At 54.6% G+C, this 13,881-nt stretch overlaps 5 protein-coding genes across 5 annotated transcripts; 3 read left to right on the top strand and 2 right to left on the bottom strand.

Annotated features, from left to right (window-relative positions):
* Window positions 1-69: 69 nt before the first annotated feature.
* B0T26DRAFT_735685 (uncharacterized protein) lies at window positions 70-1,442 on the top strand. Its single transcript, XM_060443259.1, has 2 exons — window positions 70-355; window positions 416-1,442. The coding sequence occupies exon 2, from the start codon at window positions 512-514 to the stop codon at window positions 1,154-1,156; it is 645 nt and encodes a 214-aa protein (XP_060289722.1). The 5' UTR covers window positions 70-355; window positions 416-511; the 3' UTR covers window positions 1,157-1,442.
* A 1,123-nt stretch (window positions 1,443-2,565) lies between these two features.
* Window positions 2,566-2,796, top strand: B0T26DRAFT_627966 (uncharacterized protein; the record flags this gene model as incomplete). Its single annotated transcript, XM_060436219.1, has 1 exon — window positions 2,566-2,796. A coding segment is annotated over one exon (231 nt), but the record flags the coding sequence as incomplete, so codon positions are not given.
* Window positions 2,797-6,978: 4,182 nt separating this feature from the next.
* On the bottom strand, window positions 6,979-7,655 carry B0T26DRAFT_758011 (uncharacterized protein; the record flags this gene model as incomplete). Its single annotated transcript, XM_060446342.1, has 2 exons — window positions 6,979-7,197; window positions 7,536-7,655. The coding sequence occupies 2 exons, from the start codon at window positions 7,653-7,655 to the stop codon at window positions 6,979-6,981; spliced, it is 339 nt and encodes a 112-aa protein (XP_060289720.1).
* Window positions 7,656-8,608: 953 nt separating this feature from the next.
* On the top strand, window positions 8,609-10,166 carry B0T26DRAFT_682130 (P-loop containing nucleoside triphosphate hydrolase protein; the record flags this gene model as incomplete). The annotated part of the gene is made up of 5 exons (XM_060440723.1): window positions 8,609-8,830; window positions 8,905-9,087; window positions 9,144-9,274; window positions 9,434-9,670; window positions 10,133-10,166. 5 exons carry the CDS (start codon window positions 8,609-8,611, stop codon window positions 10,164-10,166), a joined length of 807 nt encoding a protein of 268 aa, XP_060289719.1.
* Window positions 10,167-11,566: 1,400 nt separating this feature from the next.
* Window positions 11,567-13,670, bottom strand: B0T26DRAFT_659422 (uncharacterized protein; the record flags this gene model as incomplete). The annotated part of the gene is made up of 3 exons (XM_060438948.1): window positions 11,567-12,511; window positions 12,678-13,400; window positions 13,563-13,670. 3 exons carry the CDS (start codon window positions 13,668-13,670, stop codon window positions 11,567-11,569), a joined length of 1,776 nt encoding a protein of 591 aa, XP_060289718.1.
* Between the last annotated feature and the right edge of the window lie 211 nt (window positions 13,671-13,881).

Below are 13,881 nucleotides of genomic sequence, written 5' to 3'. Positions count from 1 at the left end.
CCCCGCGGCCAGCCGACAGCACGTGACCAGGCGGCCAGCCGTCACCCACCCGCGATTCCTCATCCCTCCCCGCTAACCTTCAACTTTAACTCGCTACCTCCATCTACCTTCCCCATAACGTCGGCCAACTTAGCTGCGTGTGCAGACTCGACATCATGGCGGCCGCATCCCCGGATCTGTGACATTGTCGATGGGATCGTCCTCGGGCCTGGCATCAGTCTCGACCAATCCTTCCACAGCACCGTCGCTCCACATGAAAGCGTCGGGAATTCAGTCCACGCCAGGAATGCCATTCGCCGCCGCCGTCAAGAATTTGTTTGACGAGATCAATCGTACCGATGGTGATGCCCTGGTCGTCCATGGGAAGTAGCGCATGCACACATGCACACACGCACGCACTTACGCTATTAACTAGTTCCTAGGTGTTTCGATCCAGCTCTTTGCCGAGATCAAAAAGGAGAGATCGAAACGGGGAAGGAGACTTCGTTTTCGATTCGAGGCTGGATCCGGGATGCTCATCGTCACAATCCCGACACAACTTCACGAACAACTCCATCTTGGACTTTATAATCTTGGACGTGATAATATTGTCCGGATGGGGCGCGGCGATAGCTGGAGCACGATAGGCAGCACGACGTATCGAGCACGCGGCCACCGAAACGGAGATGAGGGAGAAGGAGACTCGACCGGAGGTCCAGAGCCACAACGTGAACATCTTGGCGCCTGGCCAACCCTTGTCATCGAGGCGGGGCATTCACAAAGCTTGGAAGCCTTACGAGGCGGCATGAAATGGTGGTTTGGCGTGTCGGACCATCAGGTGAAAATCGTTCTGCTGACCAAATTCGACACTCAGCAGATGGCCGCCGTTATCGAAAAATGGGTCGAGATCCAAGCACCAGCTCGACAGGGAGCAACGACAACTCGGGCGGCTGCCCAACTCAGACCCGATTGCGACCAGATCATCACCATCACGCAAAATCCCGGCACGAACAGGGATAATCCCACGTCGTATACTGTCACTAGGGGTGCTTTACGACTGGAGTTTGACCTCTTGTTTCTTCAACAACCGCAGCCGGGATCGGCAGAGGGAGACGTCATCATTGACATCCCAGATCTCCAACGCTGGGCGGCGAGGCTCTGGCGACTGGTACCTTGAGTAGATGGCCTTGAGTAGATGGTAGTCATGGAGTCGGACGGGAGGAATGAATTGAATTTTTTTAAAGCAGAAGTGAAAAATGTGTTTGCTCGCCAAGCATGGTAGCCGACGCGCGCATAAGGAAGCTGCAGGATCGTGCAGACTTTGCGCGCGCAGGAAAATAACTTAAATAATTTTTGTAGTTAGTCCGGGCACGACTGCAAATTTTGAGGGGTCCACTTACGGATCCACAGCTTCGTGTTTGTTTTTCCCTATTATTTCATTGCTTTTATTCTTGAGATTGTGGTTGAGAAGTGAACGAGAAGTGAGCTGGATCTGGAGCTGTAGTTGCGGTGTTGTTCGTGTAAGTGCGGCCCGAGTAACCATTGGTTGCTAGGCGCGAGAGTAGACCCGCCGACCGTGCGGGGCGCCAGTTGAGACTGTGGTGCATCTCCAGCACCAGCCGACACTGGCAACTTCCAGCATAATCGGCATCGCGTCGGTATTTGCTCTTGCTATTGCACGGATATTGATATTGATGATACGAGTTGGTAATTAGCCGGAGTCGAAGTGTCTTAAATACGTTGTCCTAGTATTGTAAACCGAGTATCCGTACGTGTCTTTCAAGCTCGCACCTCGAAAGGAGAAAGTCGCAGGTTCACATCTTGCAGTAAGAATGCAGGCCGCCTAGTCACATTCAGATTGCTCGATACTTCGCCTATGTAAGACCTCCCAATAAAGCCGCTGCCTTGAACCCCGGAGTCCTAGATATGTCGAGGCTTTTGATCTTCCTGCCCTCGGGTGCGCATCCCGTCGCCGTGCTCCTTCTTGGCAATGGACGTTTTGTGATCTGATGAGTGCTAACGTACGTTCTTTCGCCACTTTAAGCTCTAGGGGCTGGTGCATAAATAACCCAAAGACATTGCAAAAGTTTGGAGAACACCCTTCATGTGCCTCAGGCTTGTGATTCTGATCATGATGGAATTTGCTGGAAAGTTGGAGCGCCTTGAACTTCAAGGAGACCGCATATCCGCGCTTTACGGAAGTCGGGGCCAAAAGAAACGATACAGCGCTAAGGAGCTGGGGGGCCTTGTCACAGTATGAAGAGCTAGGAAGATCCTGTTTATACTGTAATTTGTATGTAGTCAGCATCTTCCTGAACCCCGCCCTAATGCACCACTGGATTCAGACTTTGGCACCCACACACGCCAAAATTTGAAGCCAAAAAACGCGCAATCTAGGCAGTTCATGATGCTGTCGGGTGGTAGCGACTGGTGGGTAGGGCAGGCTAGCTACAGTCCTCAGGCACTATAGGCCACTGGCGGTAAGACCTCTTTCCGAAGTAAGGAGGAATTTCGCTAATAAAACGGCAGGCGAAAGACTCGTGCAACCGGACCGCTCCACAAAGAGCCAGAAAATCGACTAACCCGAATTCGACGACGACAATGCCGCCCAAACAACAGTCCTCCATCGCCGAACGCATGCAGGAGTTGGTTCTGCACGCAAAGGGCTCCAAACCAGCGGAAATTGAAGCTATCACGGGCATCAAGAGGGTCGCATTCTATCGGCTATTGGCACGAGCGAAAGAGAGGGGATACATACCTGGTAAAAGGGTCCAAAACCACCACGTTGAGAATGCCGCGAAGACTGGCCGCCCCAAAGTTATTGGCTCTATTGAAGCCAAAGTCCTTGAAGCTGTAGTAACAAAAGACTTCGATTCACGGTGTTTTTCAAGCGAAGAAATAACGGTTGTAGCAGCCGATAAGCTCAGTAAAATACCGGACGCAAAACAACCAAGCCGTCGAACGGTCCTACGTTAGCTTAAAGCCAATAAGTTCAAGAACGTCAAGATCACTACGAAACCGGGCCTTTTAAGGGCACAGAAGATGAAGCGGCTGGAGTTCGCTATGAAAGTTCGAAACTGGACTCTTAAAGACTGGAGGAAGATTGTCTGGAGTAATGAAACCTCTATTATACTCGGTCAGCAACGTAGGAAGAGAAGGCTTTGGCGACGTCCTTGGGAACGTTATTTTAAGAGCGTTACCCAACGATGATGGAAAGGATTCATAACGTTCATATTTTGGGCCTATTTCACCTAGTATAAGATAGGTCCTTCTTATTATTGGCCAAAGGAAACAGCTACGATGAAGGAGAAGTATAAGGCGCAGATAAAATCGTATAACAACGCTCAGGAGGAAGAGGATCGACGTCAGTGGAAAGTTAAGGTTGGAATGAATCGCTTAGGGATCGTAAGGAACAAAAGCGGGCGTAAACCGAAGTGGAAATATACCAAGAAGACGGGAGCTCAAACGCGTGGCGAGAGTAATAAGGGGGGCGTCGACTAGAAGCGTTACCAGCAGAAAGCATTACTCCCTCGATTCCTTCCTTTCCTTAAAAAGCTTCGCGAGAAATTTAGCGGCAAATTTATCGTACAGGAAGACAACGCAAGTGCGCATATCTACCGTTGGAATCGTGCAATTTAGGAAGAAGCTGGCTTTCACGTTATCGAGTGGCCACCTAATTCACCAGATCTGAATACGATTGAGCCGCCTTGGAAGATTATCAAGTTCTCTTACAGAAAAAGGAGGCTTCCAAAGTCGAGGAAGTTTCTTGAGAAAGACTGGGGGAAGTAGTGGCACGAATTTCTACTCAAAAAACTGCAACGGTTCGTGGAAAGGATCCAAGGAAATATCAAGTGGGTGATTCGGTTAGCTGGGGGTAACGAATATCAAGAAGGAACACTTCCAAAGCCTCTTGAAGAAGGACAAGAAGAGCCAGGCGACGTTATTTGGCGGGAATGGCTTCGAAAAACGTATCAGGAAAGGCGCGAGGAATTAGTTGGGGATACCGAGAACCCAGAGTTTGAGGATATATCAGACCTTGATGACTCGCAATTTGAGAGTCTGTTGTCGGTAGAGGCTGAGGTTGACAGTTCAATTGGAAATTGATGCAAATAGTACCATTCGAAAGCGCTACTTCTAGCAATAAAAACGCTGCAATTGACGTACAACTACGAGTTAATTTGAATAAGAAAAGGTCGGTTGAAAGTGGAAGGTTGATCAAAGTGGTGATGCATGCTGCGGTGTTGTGGGTTGATTGGGCTCCTTTTTGGGGCTAATATGCCAATCATCCTTGATACTGTGCTGTTGGCTACTAAGGGCCCGGTATCCTTTCTTTTGGCCCCGACTTCCGTAATTTGGGTGCTTTATCTTAACAGCTGGATTGTGTGCGGATACAGATAATTAATATCCATGTGCAATTGCTAGTTTTCATGCAAGTAGCAGTGCGGGACTGGCCAATCAGGAAGCTTCATGCCAGCTGCCAGCCACCCGCCGGAGCACCCCCGGCCGGGCCGTGTTCCTCTGCGTTTCGATCTGCCCATTTCCCCGCCTTGCGTGGGCGAGTTTGCCAGAAGCATCATTACGGATACAACGATCACCAAACCCAAGCTCGTCGCCCCGATGCTAAAGTGCGCTTCCTACAGAGGCATAATATCCCATTAACGCTGACTGCCTCTCTAAAGGCCCAGCCCACCGCATCCTGAATATTCGGGCACCAAGCGCATCCCAGTCTAGCCCGCGCTAAGCGTAGCGCGGTCGCCGTCGCCGTCGCCGTCGCCACAACCTCATTCGTCTTCGTCGGCGTCGGCGCCGCCGCCCCGCCGCTACCCCGCCGTAGTGGCAGTCGCTCACGACGACGCCGCCGCCGCCGTCGCCATGTCGGACGAGATGGCGGCCGAGACGACGACGCCCAAGGAGCGGCACTCGCTAACCCTCGACCAGCGACGGGCGCTACGTCGCTGGGCAAACTCGCAGCAGGTCCGCCCCAGCCACAAGGCGTGCATCGACTGGTTCCATGCACAGTATCAGCAGATCATTTCGCAGTCGACCGTATCGCACTCGCTATCACCCAAGTACGCCCGCCTCGACGGCGACCCCCAGCTGTCGGGATCGCGCCTGCGCTTCGGCAACTGGCCCGACGTCGAGAAGCTCGTGCTACTATGGCACCAGCAGATGGTGAATAACGGCCGCCACCCCTCCAACGAGGAGCTGGCCGAGAAGGCAAAGACCATTTTTTGCCAGCTGCCGCGCTACAAAGACGAGCAACCCCCCGAGTTCTCTCCCGGCTGGATCCACCGCTTCAAGAAGCGCTACGGCCTGCTCGTCCGCCGCCAGCGACGCCACGGCACCGCCCTCAACCCCGCCGACGACATCCCGTACCTCGTCGACGCCGTGCCCCGCTTCATGAACATCACCCCCGAAACCTCACCCGCCACCATCCGCGAAAACGTCCACCGCATCGTCGGCGTCGAGACCACCCTGGCTACCTGCGCCCGCGTGCGCGACGAGATCATCTGCCGCATCGAGAACCCCCACCACCAATCGCAGCAGACTCCGCATCAGACTCCGCAGCAACAGCAGAACGGCGGCGTGCCCGCCAACGGCGACGCCTCCATGTACGGCGAGGACGACCCCGAGGTCGTCCTCCAGAACGCCCTGCGCGCCCTACAACAGGAGGAGGCAGAGGCCGAGGCCGAGGCCGCCGTGGTGCGCGAGGACCGCGACCGCGTCGAGCGCGGCCTGCCGCCCCTCGGTAGCATCGCGGGCCAGGCGTACGCCCAGCACGCCGCGGCTGCCGTCAGCGCCATGTCGACGCCGTCAAGGTCGAGCGCGGGCCCAGGCGGGGCCGCCGACCGCGGAGGCGCCACCTCGGTGCCCACGCCGGCTACGGCCGCGCCACGGTTCATCGCTCCAACGCCCCAGCAGCAGCAGCAGGCCCCTGCCCCTACCAACGGCGGCCCCTCGGTCGAGGACCTCACATTGACGCCCATCGCGAGCAGCGCCCCCGTCTCGGTGACGGACCGCCCCGTGCGGTGTCCCTTCTGCGTCAACCAGCGCATGCTCCGCACAATTAAGGAGGCGGTGGAACACCTGTCGACGCACGTCATCGTGTAATGTAGTGTAGCTCTGAAGCAGAGAAAGGTGAGGAAGAAGCGATTGAACGAGTGAAGTCGTGGACGGACGCTGTCAGCTCCGAGAAGCCACCGGGCTATCATTGTCAATCAACGGTTCGACGGCCCAGGTAAATTTTTGTTCTCATGTTTCGATTACCACTTCCCTAGTGCTATTTTCTCCCCCTCTTTCATCGTGTATAGTTACCGGCAAGGGTCACATTTGTACCAGCTGTATACCGTACCGTGGAATACTATGGGAGACTGCGCTTTTTTTTTCTTTTTTCTTGTTTTTTGTTTTCACGCGGTGGGGAAAGGGTGTGTCTCTCTTGACGAGATGTGTTTTCTTTTTGGGGGGAGGGAGAGGGGCTACTTTCGGATCTAGGCGTGGCGGGGATATTTATTTTCTCAATTGGACGCGCCGGGAGAGTCGAGCAAGACTTGCGGGAAAGGAGGACGCGGTTAAGCAGACAGAAAAAAACCGCAAAATTAATACCCACCTACTAAACAATGTTTGCGTGTAGTGCCGAGAACGAAGAACGAAATGGGGCTGCCGAGCTCTCGGGGATGCAGCTGGCTTAAACCGGCCTGGAGACATTACATAGAGAGAAGCTGTTTATGCTTTTCACGTTGCTCTTGCTAACATGCCCGTCGCCCCTTTCGGCTTGAATTGCCGCCAGGCTCGCCGCCTCCCCCCACCCTCTTTCCACATTTCAGTTTCTGATGCCAACACCGTCACCGCACAGCTCGGCACTCGTCCAGCGTCAGCCCGAGGCTGCCAAAGACGCTTGATACGGTCTCATTATCCTTGTACCAGGTGCGAATGGGTTCATGAGTCAGCGGGTCGACGGGCGGAGTGTCGCAGTCAAGGTTGAACGACCCGTCGGCCGTCTCACGAAGCCAGCCGGTTGCCAGTGCCGTGGCCGAGCAGCTCATGAGCGGCAATGCGAATCTCGGATGAGTAGTACTCGTGGCTGAGATACTCTCTGGCTTCTTCCGCCGCAACAAAGGGGGCTTCCTTTTCGGCGTTAACAAGGCCTAGGTTTGGCGGCCTGTTGCGATTCGCAATCATGACATTCTTGAAGCCGCATGTATCCCGGATGTCCTCGGACTATGAGCGGGTCAGAACACTAGCAGACAAGAAACAGCAACACGTCTACTAGAGAAGGTACTTGCATTGGGGAGGTTTATGCCGGTGAAGATTATTATGGACGAATAGGCCAGTGCTGCGGCGTTTACGTCAGTGGATTGTGGGAAGACGGCAGGGAATTTAGGGGTTGGGATTGCAGTATAAGTCTGGAAGCTCAATATCGGATGACTCGAAGGGCCCGAGACTGCCGGAACTAGGACTGGGTAGAATCCACGGCAATTCCCTAATAAACTCGCGCGATCCAGAGACTAGTCGTGAGAGACCATCTGACGCAGCGGGCAATTCTATGGCGACAATACCTCAAACCCGGCCCTCAAACCTGCAGGGTCACGGCATGGCTCGACGAAGCCGAGGATGAGCTCTACTCGCGAGTCTTTGTCTTTGAGCCACGCTTTCTGGGAGTCCCTAAAGTGGTTCATGTCACCTGTTTCGAAGTGCCGAATATATCCCCGTAGCATATCTTTCTGGTTATCGGCGGCAGCGTGTTTAACGGCTTCTCACAAGTACTTGCATACTGTTTTGAGTTCGTGAGAGAAGCTGCCGTTCCGTAACGACACGGCAGCCCCCGACTCCAACTTTCCAACGACATTCGACTCGCTAACCCCGACAGATGCCGTGACAATGAAAAAAACTACGGCATCATATCATAATCCCGGAGCTTACTGTAGTTGGGCCCAGTCCACCACCTAGACTAGCCACTATTTCTCACCGCAAGCACCACCTGCTACGCCTACAGTCCAGTCTGAACGGGTGATAACAGGACACCTAAAGCCCAACGGCAAGCCACCCAAAAAGCATACCACTGATCCGAATAGCGCCGGCTCCACCAGATCTGGCACCACCCCCTGGGATTCTGCTTCTCCAGGTGCCTCTGAAGGGCCACGAGGCGGGGCCCCAGGAATGGAAAGTCCAGGCCCAGGCAGTAGCAGTCCTTCTGCAGAAGGACAAGCTCGTCCACGCTGGCGACTCTTCTCCTGCCAGAGCCGCGCGATACGTCTTGGCAACGAGGCGGCGGGAACGCCCCGTCTGTCCGAAAAGCAGCCGGTACGACAAGAGCACCTCGCCTAGAAGGCGTCGATTTCAAGGGCAGACGGCCATTTGAACTGATTCTCAGCCTTTCCCGCGCGTCTGGGGTGCAGGTATTTTCCCTTGGCTTTCCAGTTACTAAAAAGAACCCTCCATGGACTGGGTGTGTTCGGCCAGCTGGCCCTCTTTTTCCTTGGGCGGTGGGAGTGTATGGGGGTACAGGCTGAACTTACACGTGGATGGCAGCGAACGAGGCGGTGGCGTCGTCGTCATCGTCGTCGTCGTCGTCATCGTCGTCGTCGCTGTTGGAGGCGGCCGAAGTAGTAATGCTAAGGAGACAAAACGCATGTTCCCTAACTCGCCGAACAGGCGGTTCGTCATCCGCCAGGACCTCCTTGACCAGATAGTCGCCTGCCTCCAGCCAGGTTCGGACGACGTCTCTTCGAAATCGCTCGCATTGCATGGAATTGGAGGTGTTGGCAAGACGCAGACTGCGCTCCAGTACGCTTGTACTGCAAGGGAAAAGCAGTGGTACGATGCCATCCTGTGGATCTCGGCCGAGTCCTATGTCAAGATCACCGAAGCTACGCCCAGGCTGCCCATCGCCTAGGGCTCGTGCCTCGGTCGACGTCCACTGTGCAGGACCCTAGGGTCCTGGTAAAGGAATGGCTCGCCGAGACCTCGCTCCGCTGGCTTATTGTGTTCAACAATGCCGACGATCTCGAAGTCCTTCAGCACTCTTGGGCTACTGGAGCCACCGGCTCTGCTCTCATCACTACTCGAGACTTCAACGCGTCTCTCCACCCGGCTTCTCACGGAATCCATGTGCAGCCCTTCGACGCAAACAAGGGAACTAGCGCTCTACTGACGCTCCTAGACAGGAATTCCTCTATGGCCCGGATAACCAATCCCTCACCCTCGCCAAAGATCTGTCTGACGCTCTTGGCGGGCTTCCCCTGGCCCTGAACCAAGCGTCGACCTACATGCAGCAGTCCAGACTGAGCATCGATGAGTTTTTTCCCCTGTTCAAAAAGTCGCGCGCTAAAATCTTTGGCTCCAAGCCCGCCGGCTTCGACTACCCCCATACCATGCTAACCCTCTAGAGCTTTGCTCTTTCCAAACTGCCCAGCAACTCGGCCATCCACCAGCTCGTCTAGGAAGCCGTGTAGAGTCAGCTCTCGCTGCCCGAGTGGGAGAAGTACTTCAACCTCTCCGCCAAGCTCCTCTGCCGCCTGTTTCCGTCGTCCTGGTCCGACGAGACGCAGGGCTACGTCTACACGCTTTGGGGCAGATGCTCGCGGTGTCTGCCCCACGTCCTGAACCTCTCTGCCCGGGCCACGGGCAGCAGGATGCCGCGTGCGCTGAAGCCGGGGTCAGACTACATCGAGCTTCTTTTGCGAGCACCTTGGTAAGACTCTGTCTCCGTCTATCTCTCTCTTCATATTTAGCCTCCCTGACAAGAAGAAAAAAACGGGCAGGTATCTGTACGAAAGCGAGAGATGCGCCGACTGCGAAGGGCTAGCTGCTCCAGGGCTGCTCCCGCTTCCTCCCAGCAAAGGACGCAGCTTTATTTAATGGCTTTTCCTAGCTGCTTTATTTGCTATATTATTTTCCTTCCCAAGTACCCCACCGAGAAACATTCGGGGATTAGAGGATAGACCTTTTTACGACGGCTTAGTACAGAAAATGACTCTGCATCTGGCCGATCCAGCTCAACCATCCAACATCTAGGTACGTATCAGTATACCTGCAACAACTAAACCCTTAGTCCTGTCCGAGTCTTTCCAAGAAACAAACTACTTGCCCTGAACTGACACTGACACTGACACTAACACTGACACTAACACCGACACTAACACTGACAACCAAGGCCGGCATTCACAGTGCACTACCACACTTACTAGAACATGCAAGCATAATATTACAGTATAAAAAAACCGCGCAGGCCTTCCCAAGTTTATTATATCTCGTCTTCTTTTGTTAGGTATGCAATACAAATGGGAGAGTGACGACGGTATCAACTGCGCACACTGCAGCCAAACAGAGACTACTTTACTTGTGCAATGTTCTGGAGGAAAATGGCTAGTCGGGAAGAGTGTTCGTAAAGGAGAAACAGGGATGACTTGATCGGCTTGACTACCTACCTAGACTCGGGATATTCTGTATTTCTCTTCCTTTTTCTTTCGGGCCAGGAGAGCAGGGGGGAGGGAGCAAGCGGAATTACCTTCGCCAAGTCCTAGTCTCCATGGTATTCTTTTCAGGCTCTTTCCTCCACTGTCTGAATTCAGGATGCGCTGTTTGCTGCCTATTTGGAAAGTGAAGGCGCTTCTTCGTCGCCATTCTTAGCAACTCACACACCCAACCAGGCGAGAAGGCAAGGCTGTGAGTTAGTGTCGGGAAGGGCATTGCAAACCTGAGCGCCATACGCAGCAAAGACTACAGGGGAAGGCCACGAGCCAGCACAAGATCCTTTCACCACATCTGACGGCCAGGACGAAAGGGCAGACACACGGACACAAGGCTGCTCAAAATCTCCCAAGTTCATTCGCGAGAGCTACGCCACATCTAACGGCCACACCCGGCCGGGCAGGACCTGGGGCCCCCTTTCCACGCCCACGGGAATTTCCCAAACGAGCCCACCAATAAATCCTTCGTGGGTCGTAATGTTCCACACCAAAGATTGCCCTGGCTAGGAGGGACAGACACGCGTTTTCGAAGCACGCTAGCAACACAGGCGCCCAAAACCTCCAAGCAACGTCCCATATCCACACCTGCCGTTGCTTTGGACCTGTCATCATCCCTGCCCATGCCATCATTCATTCAGTGACATCCAATAAATAGATAAAAAAGGGGGCGAAGAAGGAAAAAAAAAAGTCCGAAATCGACCAAGAATTTTAAAAGAAAAGGAAAAGGGAAAAAAGACGAAAAAAAACGCCGTTCAAAATGGCTGGCGGCGTCCTCCTATAAAACGTATGAACTTCTCGTGGCCCCGTCCGAATTCTTCACCCAGGCCAAGTGCGTCGCGAGTAGGGGTATCAAGGGGGTGGCCGAGATGCTAGATATCTCGGAAATCCTCCAGTCGTCTGCGTAGGGAGGTTGTAAGGCGGATATTTCGTAATGGGCAGTGACACGTCAATCAGGACCGAATAGCAAATGCAGATGCAAGTCGCGCTCGGTCCATTCGTGAGAATTCGCAACAGCTCACGAGCATCAAGAGCGGGATTCTGCTGCGAAACAGGGTATATAGGTCGAAGATGAATAAAAGCTGGCTAAGGGAGCGAGACGCTGCGGCATTCGAGATTAGCTAGTCGACAAACAACGTCAATTTATCGTTTCTTTGTAATGCGACATCGAGATCATTGTTGCTCATCAGGGGCGGTTTGTCGCCAGTGGGCTCGTCTCTGTAGGACAGCTGGATCTGCTCGCCCTGCGGGATCTTGAGGCGCTCCACAATTCTGTCGTAGAGGCCTCGGAACAGGATGTCGGTTGGTACTTTAATAGCGACAATGTCGCCATTATAGTTCAGCTTAACTTTCATCTGAGCCGGGGTTTGTTGGACGCCCGGCGAGAGTGAGGTTTGAGACGGCGGGGACAGAGACGACGTCTGACGAATCATGGGCGGCTGGCCATTACTCCCGCTCATCTGCCGCGTGGGGGCAGATAGCCCGGAATAGCCGTTGCCGTTGCCGTTGAGGTTCTGTCTCGACGATTGGCGCGACGCCCCATCGGCAGGCGAGTCGGTTGACGACGGCTGCGACCCCCCTGACAAGCGGTAATCATCGCCGGCTGTATTCGGGTCTATTTCGTAGTCACCCTCCCTCGGCGCGAAGAACTGCTTGACCAAGTTGCACTTCGAAATGTATGGGGGCTGTGCGAGGAGATTCTTAACATAAGCGTCTAGGTTGTGTCGTCGGCCTTCCGTGATAGCATCGGTTACGTAATTAACGGGACCGGGCATATAAGGGAGCGTCCGTTGCTTGCCTCCTGTTGTCCCAGCTTCGATGGGGAACTCTGTGAGGAGCGCAATCTGGAAGTCGTAGAAGTCTTCGTAATACCGGGACAATTCCCATGTCCTGCCGTCCTCCAGTATGGCTTCGACAACAAACCAGTACTTCTCCTCTGCGAAGCAGTACCTTGGTATCCGAGCGGAAGTGGGTGCGTAGAGCTGCGAGCTCGACTTGGCTGCGTAAGCGTTTTGCTGAACAGTGTTCCGTTGTGTGTTGAACCCTGATTGTTGTTGCGGCTGCTGCTGCTGCTGCTGCTGCTGCTGTTGTTGTTGCTGTTGCTGTTGTGGCTGTTGCTGCTGCTGCTGCTGCTGCTGGGATTGCTGCTGGGATTGCTGCTACATTTTACAATCGTTAAAGATATGACAAAGGGGCGGGCTACTACGGGTATAAAGTACAAGCGGAGCTTACCATGTTGACGCCGTTCGGCTGGCTCATGCGGCCATTCGCCTGTTGAAGGCTCATACGTTCCATCCCCTGCTCAATGGGTTGCTGTTGGGCGGCTTCGAACTTGCCAAGTGTGATGCTCGAATTCTTATAGTCTGCAGCCATCTTCTTCCACTCTTCGACGCGGGGGATACCCGCCCTCCGCACAGCTTCTTGCGGGTTCGCGACGGGGGTGTTGCTCGCCATGTCTCGGATCTCGACAAAGGACACGGGAATCAAGCCTGGGCCGCCGAGTCTTCCAATCGGCTTTGCAACAAACCACTCGGGGTTGGACTGGGCGATGACAATAATGGCTTCGCCTGCCTTGGCCTCGAGCTCGTCTGCCCTCTCCGCCTGGAAGTCGTACATGACGACGCCGTACACCATGGCGCCCGACTTGCTGCCAGTCTTGGAGCTCCTCTGGCTGGGCGTCGTCGCGTCGTGGTACCCGGAGTCGTGGTCGGGATGCTTGGCGGCTATCGAGCGCGCGCTGTCTGGCGGCTGGGACTGGCCACTGTCGCGCTCTGTCCTCCCAAGAGCCTGGAAAAAGGCGACGGGAACTAGGCCTCGGGCATCGGGCAGGGCGGGATTGCAGGCCTCGTACCAATCCTGGTCGTTTTCGCGACCGATGACATGGAAGAAGTCGCCCCGTGAAAAGCTCAGCTCCTGAGCAGTTTGCGCTTCGTAGTCGTAAAGCGCACGAATAACCTGCGAGGCCGGCGACTGGCGTCAGCGTTGCACTCACCGGCATTGGTTCAGGCAGTGGGGTGCGCATGGGTCGGGCCAGCCGAGCCCGGGGCGGGCGGGGTTTGCGCTAACAAACCCGGGCTCGACGATGCACCGCGAGAACGCTCCAGCTCGGGCACGCACCTTTTTAGGAGGAACAATTGCAACAGCAGATTTTGGAGCAATGCTGATGTGCGGCTTGTTTTCCTTCTCCCCTTTGATCGACCTTCGTAAAGCCTTAAAGACGCGCATCGTAGTTAGCGGCCAGTCCGAGAGGCGGGGAACACAAGTCCCAGGAGAAGCAGCAGCAGCAGCAGCAGTTGGGAAAAAGTGCCAGAACCTAGCGGGAATGGGGAGGGGGATAAGAGGCAGCCGGCTGTGTAATCAGGTTGCCCAAGCAGGCGGGGCTTTGCGAAACCCGAGGAAGATGCGACGATGGCAAACAAACTTCCAGCCCGGGATT

Source organism: Lasiosphaeria miniovina, assembly GCF_030549165.1.
Source record: "Lasiosphaeria miniovina strain SMH2392-1A chromosome Unknown B0T26scaffold_9, whole genome shotgun sequence".
NCBI lineage: Eukaryota > Fungi > Ascomycota > Sordariomycetes > Sordariales > Lasiosphaeriaceae > Lasiosphaeria > Lasiosphaeria miniovina.
The sequence above is the reverse complement of the archived record's forward strand: the minus strand, read 5'-3'. Positions and strand labels throughout refer to the sequence as shown.